Genomic DNA, 11,019 nt, shown 5'->3' with positions numbered 1-11,019 from the left:
CACATAGTAAGGAACCCCAAGACTCTGAAAATGATTGTATCTATCCAACTGGTAGAGGGGTTTCATAGTCAGGACTAGGAAGAACAACTGGATTGTGCTAGAAGATGGGTTCGTTAGAGGTCAGAGAAGTAATAGTTTAATTAAAAAAATATTTTTGACTGCTTTTTCTTTTCCAAGGTGCTGATAGCTTATTGGATATAAGTTCTGAAGCTGACCAACAAGATCTTCTTGTCCTATTACAAGCAAAAGTTGCTTCCCTCACCTTACACAATAAGGAGCTACAAGATAAATTACAAGTAGGTACATACTGGGTCATTGGAAAAGTCATGATGCATCTTTGCATAGAACAACAGAAAAATACCTCGTGACTTTTCAGACAATCCAATAATTCTATCACAGACTATTTGGTAGTGTCATGCTAGTGTTTTTTTTTTTTTTTTTCAGAGTAGTATGATATATTTTGTTGTCTATATTAATTTCTTTTTGAATATAAATAGACTTAAACATTTTATAGTTTTGAATTACTTGTTTCTTGAGAATATTATTTATTAACTATTTCTGTAAATTGCTAAGTGATAAATTATATATAATTACATAGTGTAGTATATGTAATATGACAAATATATTTTTAATAAAGTTTATATATTAAACTATATAAATAAAACTTAAATATACACATAAATATGTAAGTTATATACAAGTCATACATTGCTTAATGACAAGGATATGTTCTGAGAAATGCGTCATTAGGCAAGATCATTGCTGTACAAATATCAGAGTTTCTTGTACAAAAGGTGATGGTATAGCCTAATGCACACCTAGGCAATATGGTATAGTCTACGTGTTCCCTAAGGGACCACCGTCATAGATCTAGTGTCTTGTTGACCAAAATGTTATGTGGTACATGACTGTGTAATATAACAATGTCGTGTACACATAAAATTAAAATATAAAATTTTATGTATAAACAGAAATTTTATACTTAAAATTTTAATCTACCTGTAATTAGCCATGGCTAATTATTGCTTCCCTATTGAGAATATGAATAAGAGAAAGTCAGTTATTTAGTAACGTTGATATTTAGCACATTGAAGAACTTGATACGAAGTGGCTTTAATATGCTCATTGCCTCCGTTAGCAACTAGAATGATGTAAAAAGACAAAGAAAAAATTTGAATCAGAGGCTTTACAAACAAAACCATTCTGGCATTTTTAAAATGATTCGAATAATCTTAGTTCCACAAAGTGAGCTTTGTGTCACTAATCAAACTCATGTCCCAGCCCTATGTTTCATGGCACAAAAGCACATGTACAGTATGATTGGGCTGCTTTCCCATGTTTTGGACTTGTTTCTCTCATTCCAGTTGCTTGCTCTCCTAACCACGCTTTTGGTACCATTGAATTCTTTTTTTTCCCCCCAGGCCAAATCACCCAAGGAGGCAGAAGCAGACCTAAGTTTTGACTCTTACCATTCCACCCAAACTGACTTAGTCCCATCCCTGGGAAAACCTAGTGAAACCTCTCCAGACTCCAAATCTCCTCCATCTGTCTTAACACATTCCTTGGGTAAAGCCACTAATGACAGTGATGTCAAAATTCAGCAATTACAAGAGATTTTGCAAGACTTTCAGAAAAGATTGGAGAGCTCTGAAGCAGAGAGGAAACAGCTACAGGCCCAACTCCAGTCTCGCAGGACAGAACTAGTGTGCTTAAACAACACAGAGATTTCAGAGAATGGCTCCGATCTCAGCCAAAAACTTAAAGAGACTCAGAGCAAGTATGAGGAGGCCATGAAAGAGGTCCTTAGTGTGCAAAAGCAGATGAAACTTGGTTTGGTCTCACCCGAGAGCGTGGATAATTACTCACATCTGCGTGAGCTGAGGGTCTCTGAGGAAGAAATAGACGTGCTAAAGCAGGAACTGCAGAATGCATTAGAAGAAAGTAAAAGAAATAAAGAGAAAGTGAGAGAGTTAGAAGAAAAACTTGTAGAGAGGGAGAAAAGTGTGGAGAGTAAGCCACCTGTGGCAGAGTATGAGGAAATGAAAAATTCATATTGCTCTGTTATTGAGAATATGAATAAGGAGAAAACATTTTTATATGAGAAATACCAAGAGGCACAAGAAGAAATCATGAAATTGAAAGACACACTAAAAAGTCAGATGACACAGGAAGCCAATGATGAAGCTGGGGACATGAAGGAGGCCATGAACAGAATGATAGATGAACTCAATAAACAGGTGAGTGAGCTGTCACAGCTGTACAAAGAAGCCCAGGCTGAGCTAGAGGATTATAGGAAGAGGAAGTCTCTAGAGGATGTAACTGCTGAATACATCCATAAAGCAGAGCATGAAAAACTCATGCAAATGACAAATATATCCAGGGCTAAAGCAGAAGAGGCACTGTCTGAAATGAAGTCTCAGTATTCAAAAGTGTTGAATGAAGTGACCCAGCTCAAGCAATTGGTAGATGAACAGAAAGAGAACTCGGTCTCAATCACAGAACATTTACAAGTGATAACCACACTACGGACTACTGTAAAAGAGATGGAAGAAAAAATAAGCAGTCTTAAAGAGCACCTTGCGAGCAAGGAAGTGGAAGTAGCAAGGCTGGAAAAACAACTCCTAGAGGAGAAAGCTGCAATGACTGATGCCATGGTACCCAGATCCTCCTATGAAAAGCTCCAGTTGTCCTTAGAGAGTGAAGTGAATGCACTGGCACTGAAATTAAAGGAGTCAGTAAAAGAAAAAGAGAAGGTCCATTTGGAGGTTGCCCAGATTAGAAGTGAGGCCTCACAAGTGAAAAGGGAAAAGGAAAATATTCAGACTCTTTTGAAATCTAAAGAGCAAGAAGTAAGTGAACTTCTGCAAAAATTCCAACAAGCTCAGGAAGAACTTGCAGAAATGAAAAGATACTCTGAGAGCTCTTCAAAACTGGAAGAGGATAAAGACAAAAAGGTTGGTGAAGTTCTATTGCTGTTGTGCTTCTAGCAATAAGTTGTAGGCCCTTCAACCTTTACCATATTAAACACTTACAGTACCTGTTGGCAGTAACTTGTTGCAAATGCTGAGTGTTCTGTTTATGACTGCCTATCCCCAAAACCATACTACGAATAGTTATGTTGGGTAGTTATGTTAAAATGATAGGGATCTTTTGCCACTTCCTCCTACATTAAAGCATTTTTCACTTATGTAGTACATATTTGTCCTTTAAAAATCATTTTACAGAAGCCCTGCCAGTGCCAGGGATCAGAAGTTAACTATATACTGAAAAGTATTTGTGATCCATTTTGAGCTTCATCTCTTCTTATTGAATCCAGAATAGATACTGTCATCATCTGAAAACACAAGTACTCCTAGACATAATCCTGCTTCCCTAAGCTTTATGAACTTCCCCTCAAGTCAGAATTAAATAAACTTTCCATGGCCCCCATTTTCAAAGGTGTATGGGGGGGAGGAAGGAATGTGGGGAATGAGCAAGTAGAGATGGAGCTGGAGCTGGCACAGAGGAAGGAGAGAAGTGAAGTTTGGGGTGACTCTTTGGCATTTGTTAGAGGACTATATATCTTTATTCTTCTATAATGAATGTTCAAAAGGCTACCAGGATTGGGGGTTAGTGAGTGGGTAGGGTAAGTTTGGGTATTGTGTTCACATTAAAGCAAGAAGTCTGGAGATATCAGGATTCCTAGGACTTACTCTTGACTGCCCATGGCAGAAGTATTGGACAAGACATAGCTGTTTCTGAATAAAGAATACCTGAAATCCTATTTTTGATTTATCTTTTCAACTGCACCCCCTTTTGAGGAAATCAGTATCACAGCTTTTGCTACCCTCATGCATCATAACACAATGTACAATTCAGGGGCCTTTATCAGAATGTATGGGTATAGAAATCTTTATTGTTTTACCTGATATTCTTATGTTTCATTGTATAGATTTTCTTTAAAAAATAAAATGGGAGGGCCAGTCAGTGACATGGTTATTAAAGCAGCTAAATCTCACATGGCTGACTGCATGGTTCAAGTCCTGGACCCAACAGCTTGAAGAGTATGCCAGGAATATATGTGTGTGTGCCCAAAACCCTGAGGGGAGAATGGAGGAGAAGAGATTGCAGCATGGCCACCCCCCCTAGGGTGTGATTTCTCACCTTCCCTTTTTGGCAAGCACATGTGCCCTATAGCAAATCAAAGATAAATAAATGAAAATTTAAAAGGAATTTTTCTAAAGTTTGAACTTTCACAGGCCAATAGAGATAACCATTTTCAAGGTTTAGAAGTATCGAATTTTGAGAACCAGCAGTTAGCGTAATGGCTATGTCGCTGGACTCCCACGTAGTCGACCGCGGTTCATGTCCGGGACCCGGTGGCTTAAAACTCACGCCGGGCGCATGTGCATGCGTGCCCAAGATCCCGAGAGGCGAATGGAGGAGAAGGGATTGCGGCGTGGCCATCACTCCAGGGGGATGATTTCTCATTTCTGTCTCTATGTCTCTCTCTGTCTGGCGAGCACACACGCCCTATAGTGAAAAACCTCTTCAAAAAAAAAAAGAAGTATCGAATTTTGCTTCTGCAGACATGTTATTGCCTATTGATAAAGTTTTCCTTTCTCATTAGATAAATGAGATGTCAAAGGAAGTCATCAAGTTGAAGGAGGCTCTGAACAGCCTCTCACAGCTCTCCTACGCAACAAGCTCATCCAAAAGACAGAGTCAGCAGCTGGAAGCACTGCAGCAGCAGGTCAAACAGCTACAGAACCAGCTGGCTGTGAGTGGGCTTGTATCTGCTGCTAGGGATGGGAGGAGAGGGGTGCAGATTACACACCAACTCAGCAAGAGGGCAAGGGCAAGGTGTGGAGTGAACAAAAAGATTCCCAGCCCAAAGGAATGTTGTACCTCACTGAGCAGTTGACTGAAGACTTCTTCAGCCAAGGCAAAAGAGAAAACCATGGTGAAATTCTCAGTCATCATCTTCAGTGCAGTGAGTTAGCTGCACAACTGGGAAGGGGGACATCAGCTGGATGGTGGAGAATGCTTTTTCCCTCATTTACTAACTTCTCAGCCCTTCTTTTTCTGCCAGTCACTGCCCATCTCTGACGGTAGCAAGAGATTTTTCTTATTAGCAGCTGGAATCTCTGGTGGTTAATATCTGCATATTTGAAGCTGCTTCTTGGTCTTTCTATTCTTCCAAGAAAGCCCCTTAGTATCTGTATCGATTTCTTAAGGCTGTGAAACAAATCACCCACAGGTTTGGTTTAAAACAACACAGATTTATTCTTATAGTTCTAGAGATCAGAAGTCTTTTATCAGTTTCACTGAAGTGAAGTCAAGGAGATGGCATGACTAGCTCCTTCTCAAGGCTTTAGGGGAGAATCCATTTCCAGAACTTTCCCAGCTCCTAGGGACTGCCTCCATGCCTTGGCTCATGGCCCTTTCCTCCATCTTCAGAAGATGTCTCTTCAACTTTACTTCTATCTTCCCATATCATATTCCTGCCTATGATTTTCTTGCCATCCTCTTAGAAGGATCCTGGTGATTACATTTAAAAGTCCACTTGGGGCTGGCAGGTGTGTGGTGGACTCCCACATGGCTGACCACGGTTCAAGTCCCGGACCTGGTAGCTTGCTCTCTCACTTTCTCTCTCTCTCTCTCTCGCTCTGTCCCTCTCTGGTCAAATTGAAATAAATAAGTAAAAGGTTAAATAAAATAATTCTTAAAAGAAAAAAAAGTCCACTTAGATAATCCATGATAATCTCTCTCCATCTCAAAATTCATAATTTACATGTGCAGGATCCATTTTCTATATAAGGTGACATTTATCAGTTCTGGGGATTAGGATGTGGGCATCTTTGGAGAGCCATCACTTAGCTTACCCCAATATCTGTTAGTATTTAGTTGGCAAGGGTATGTTAACATTCTCCATATGAAATCGAGGCTTAGTCTGCTCTAGATGGCCTTTAGCTTTCATTTACAAACAAGACATGGATCTGGTGGTTTCTTAACGATAGTGAATTCGGGTTTCCACAGTCCTTACTCTGGTTGACAACAAAAGTATAGTATTAGCTCTTTGGTGTTAGTATCTCAAGCAGCCATGGAATAATCAGAGGATGAGAAGATGCTCTTTAGTGTGTTCTGCAGGTCACTCTTCTGATAAAATATTACAAATTTATAAAGTGCTAACAGTTTATACAGTAATTCTTAACTATTCAACATGGTTTATTGAGCTCTTATTAGTAGTATACATGGTACTAGTGATATGAAAGTGAATAAGACAGAGTCCCTGTCCTGAAGGTATTTATATGCATTATAGACAATATGGTAAGCATCCACTGATAAAGAGATGCCCAGCACAGACTGTGGGCATATGGAGGAAGTGTGCCTCAATCTGAGTGAGTCGCAAAAACCTTCCTAAATATAGGATGCTTGTGCTGAAGTCTCAAATGGATGAGTAAGGACTAATCTTTACTAAGCAAGGCCCGAGATGTGACACTTAGGATGGCCCTTGTTCCAGTGGAGTGGTAGGGTAAAATCTGGACTGTTAAAGTAGGCTGACTACTAAAGAAGAGAGTAAGTTGAAGAATTACAGCAGGGGTCAGACAAAGCCTAAAGTAGGTTTGCTCAGAGGATGGGATGCTTGCAGGTGAGATTACTTAGGTAATAATGACAGAACTATGACCATGAGGGTGGGTCTGAAATGAAGAGGAACAAGTCATGATAGCTGAGACTGAAGAACTAAGAGGTCCAAATGGGTAGATGGATCATTCACTAAGATATTGCAGTCAAGTAAATGATGACAGAAGCAGAGAAGGAAAGGAAGACAGTGATCAGATTAAGTCCTACAATTGAGTGGGAATAGCTGAAAGGTGGGAAGGAAACAACACGAAGAGGGGTACTAAGTATACCTTCCTACATGAACTTCAAAGGATCAAAGGATTGAGATTTTTAAAGTTGTCCTTTGGGAATAGCAGATGACTTAATGGTTATACCACTGGACTCCCACAGTCAACTATGGTTCAAGTCCCAGACCTGGTGGCTTAAATTCACACTGGGCATGTGTGCATGCATGTCCAAAATCCTGAGAGGAAAATGGAGGAGAAAGGATTGCAGCATGGCCATTCCCCCCGGAGAGGGTGATTTCTTGCTTTCTATCTTTGTGTCTCTGGCGTGTGCATGTGCCCTATAGCAAAAATAGCTCCTAATTTTTTTTTTTTTGCACTTGTCTTTTAATATAAGGGATACTTTATATTTTCTCATTGAAAGGAAGGAGGTGAGAGTGGGTACTGATGCACTTTTGCAGATTTTAAAGATAAGCCATAAACAGTGATCAGGAGGAGAGCATGAGTAGAGTTTAGAACTAAGATTCTTGAAAGAGTTATTGAAAGGAATTAGAGTAAAAGCTCTATAAGGAGAAACACAAGTATCAACAGGTGTTCCAAGAGACCACTTGAGATTGGGCCTTCCTATTTGCTTCCCCAGCATACTGATAATAAATAATTGAGCTCCCCAAAGACTATATACTACTGACTATATAATGGGTGATCAATAATTTCCTTTAAAAGAATATATTTTTAAAATTAAATTAATAAATATTGGTCATTGTAGAAAACTTGAAAAAATGCAAAAAGCTCTAAAAAGTTTCTATAAATAAAATTGCCCATAATTCAACAACTCTGAAATACTTTTTGCATTTGATACATTTTCTTGGAGTATTTACAGTGACATATATGGATTTTTGCATCTATCTATCTATATCTATCTAAACAAACATGAGGTTAGAATACTTTTTACATGAGTTGTCTCCTAGAGTTGCCATTTCAAGATGAAATAGGCAGCTTTTGTCAAGAATATTGACAAGTATTCAAAAATATACAAACCAGTGAGCTCACAGCAATTTCAGAGACTTGATATGCTAGCATTTGATGGAGGGAATCACTTGGGTAACATGTAACTACACTTTCTCATAGTTTATTGTTTTTTTTTTTTTTCCTTTAGAAATCTAAGTTCATTAATAACGTCATGGTCTTTTTCTAGGAATGCAAGAAACAACACCAGGAGGTTGTATCAGTTTACAGAATGCATCTCCTCTACGCTGTGCAGGTATGGTAATAGCCCACAAAGTAGCTGGACATCCTAAAGAAATATGGCAGCAGATGTTGCCAAAACTCCCATCATGAACCTAGTGGAAGGAACACATATGAGAGGAAACTCTTTTCCCCTTAAAGAGAGCTTTAAAACACCTTTGCTTTGCTTCAAATTTTGTGTCAGGAGCCTATGCCTTGTTTACTAGGAATAGTCTCATCACTTTTTTTGAGAAATGAAGAAAGATGTGACTACTGTCATCCAGCAGGAGGACCCAGATGGGTCTTTATTTTCCAGGCTTACAGATATTCTCAGAGTCATCAGCACTGCCTTAGCCTTGTGGTTCTGGTGAACTGAGCTCACATTTGCAACTGACATCCCAGATACCCTGTGCTAGGGGCTAATGGTGGGCCTCCAGAGGGTTAAAGATAGGACTCTTTCCTACATTTCCTCATAGAAAGTGGGAATTGAGAGGCCAGCATAAGGGCATGGTGGTTAGAGGCTCTGGAGTCCCACATGGTTAATCACAGTTTGAGTCCTGGACCTGGCACTTTGCTTTCTTACTTTCCCTTTTTTTCTCTCTCTCTGATCAAATTAAAAATAATAATAACAAATGGAATTAAATTAAAATTTTTTATAAAAGAAAAAAAAAGTGGGAATTGATAGGGTGACATTCCTCTGAAAAGTGGGAGTATGAGTCAAGGGCTTCCTCCCAGCCAGCCATCTCTTTTCTTTCCCTGGGACAGAAAGTACTATGACTTAATTTAGGTTCTAACGAATGTCTTTTGTTTGAATCTCCTAGGGCCAGATGGATGAAGATGTCCAGAAAGTACTGAAGCAAATTCTCACCATGTGTAAAAACCAGACCCAGAAGAAGTAAAGTGGACTCTTTGGCAAAACACTGCCCTCTTGTTGTCCATCTTTGTGTTAGATTCAGAGTTGTTGGCAACCACTGCCATTGTTGTCATTTGTGGACTGCACTGTGACCTGGCATAGCTTCTTCCCATTCCAAAGTTTTCTGAGGATTGGTCTCAGGAGAAGGCTGCCTTCCTGAGAACTGCTTAGAGACTTCAGATCAGCAGAGGTGAAAATTATCATTATCCCTTCTTCAGAATCCAGAGTTGGGATCAGCCATGCCCAGGGTCTGGTCCTGATGCTGGCAGGTGGGCACCAGTGAGTGATACGCTGAGGCTCCACACAGTGAATGCTACATCAATTCCTGCCCTCAGGCTGTGCCATTCAGCCCAGAAGAGTTCTGCCTGCCTTTGGCTTTCAATCCCAGTACATAATTTAATTTCTCACCAAATTAGTATGGCACTAGTTATTAAGTGCTTGCTTAAGACCTTTTACCATGTTATCCTGTGGATTTAAAAATTCTGATTCCATCTTTCCCCCATCTGCCTTATATATCTCATCACTCTTCTTATCAATTTATAGTTCAGTGAGCACTATTAACCAAAATATGGAGTTTGAAAACAAAAGCTAATTGTCCTTAAAAGTTTTAAGGAAATCAATGCATTGCAGATTTTCTATGCAAACTTGCCTCCTGCTATTATCCGTGAAGCTCAGGAAATCCAAACATTTGTGTTTCAACAAGGGACAGTAAACTGTATGTTTACAGCCAAAAGAAATGCCTCATAGTTCTTAACCTCAATTTTTTTAAAGTGTTTTTTTCTTTGTAATATTTTTATTGGCTCTTAAAAATGTTTTCATATCTAAACCCCTAAATAAATGAAATTACATTAGATTATATTAACAACAAACTATTTTTTAGGTAACCATGCTTAAGACTTTTTAAAAATGTAACTTTTTCCTCAAAGTTCTCAGCTATAGCAAAAAGTAGTTATATATTCCAGACTTAATATCAGCTGCCACCACTACCCCTAGGACTTTCTGCCATTGTGTCCTCAGAAGTGTAGAGCGTTTCTGAATATACTAATCCTCCTTTTACCCGTTGACTATTTCTGAATGTCCTAACTACCAGTGCCCATAAATTATCTGTGGAAGGACTGTTAGTACCAGTTTTTCAACTTTGAAACTATAAATCTTGATATGGTAATATTATGGTGCATAGCAAAGGTCTTGGGAAAAAATATTTCTGTAAACTTTACTTTCAGGTTAAAAATGTTTCTAACTTGTTTGCAGCTTCCTTAAGGCATTGATCATATTGAGGGAGATAAACAATAAAGAATTCTCCAAAGTATATTACTAAAAGTCTAGACCTGCTCTGACAGGGCCCACTTACTGCAGGGCTGCCTGGGCTCAGAGGGCAATGGATGATATGTTTATCTGTTATTGGATGAGGACTGACAACAGCAAAGCAAAAATGGCTTTAAAGCTTGGTGTTACTTTTCTTAAGTTGTTTCATTACAGTTAAAGCAATTTCAAAAATGCTCCAAAGAAATGTGAAAAGGCTTTTTGTCACAGCACTTAAGAAAATACAAAACAACGCTCCTCCTGCCCCCACAAAGAAATGCTGCAGAGTATAAAACTCAAGACATTTTGTAGGATGCCTGATGAAGTGTAGCCTTTTATCTTGTTTCAGGATACATATTTATTACAAGTACTCTGGTTAAATATTGAACGTTATATGCTGTAGTTTAGCATTTTTTCTTTGTAATTTACAGAAGTTATTGCAGAAAATAAACTCGTTTCATTTTGCACTCCTTGTGTCTTTGTAAGCTTATCTGTGTGGCTTCTGAAGATCATCAGTTCACTAACATTTCCCCGTGATAGTGTTTATCTCATTGCCTCAGTTCATCTGGAGGGAGTTCTCTACACTGTCACACACAACATGTCACATCATTTCCATCTCTTAAGTCCTAAAGAATGTGTTTTGAGTTGGAATGTTCTAGAGCTTGAGCTCTACCCCATGTATCAACCACTTTGGGGCAGTTGCATCACAGACCTTTAGCTCAAAATTGTCTCTCATTTGATCTGTAGTCTTTT

At 38.9% G+C, this 11,019-nt stretch overlaps 1 protein-coding gene across 5 annotated transcripts in view; it reads left to right on the top strand.

The window, feature by feature from the left end:
• Positions 1-10,733, top strand: part of RAI14 (retinoic acid induced 14) — a 149,783-nt gene extending 139,050 nt beyond the window's left edge. For all 5 annotated transcript variants that reach the window (XM_006156345.3, XM_006156348.3, XM_006156347.3 and 2 more), the window contains 5 exons: positions 178-296; positions 1,422-2,954; positions 4,610-4,759; positions 8,023-8,088; positions 8,873-10,733. In XM_006156345.3, the coding sequence (XP_006156407.1) occupies positions 178-296; positions 1,422-2,954; positions 4,610-4,759; positions 8,023-8,088; positions 8,873-8,950 (1,946 nt within the window). In that variant the 3' untranslated portion in view covers positions 8,951-10,733. The remainder of the gene's footprint in view (positions 1-177; positions 297-1,421; positions 2,955-4,609; positions 4,760-8,022; positions 8,089-8,872) is intronic.
• Positions 10,734-11,019: the final 286 nt, after the last annotated feature.

The sequence above is a fragment of the Tupaia chinensis genome, unplaced genomic scaffold (genome assembly GCF_000334495.1).
Source record: "Tupaia chinensis unplaced genomic scaffold, TupChi_1.0 Scaffold000489_1, whole genome shotgun sequence".
Classification (NCBI taxonomy): domain Eukaryota; kingdom Metazoa; phylum Chordata; class Mammalia; order Scandentia; family Tupaiidae; genus Tupaia; species Tupaia belangeri.
The sequence above is the reverse complement of the archived record's forward strand: the minus strand, read 5'-3'. Positions and strand labels throughout refer to the sequence as shown.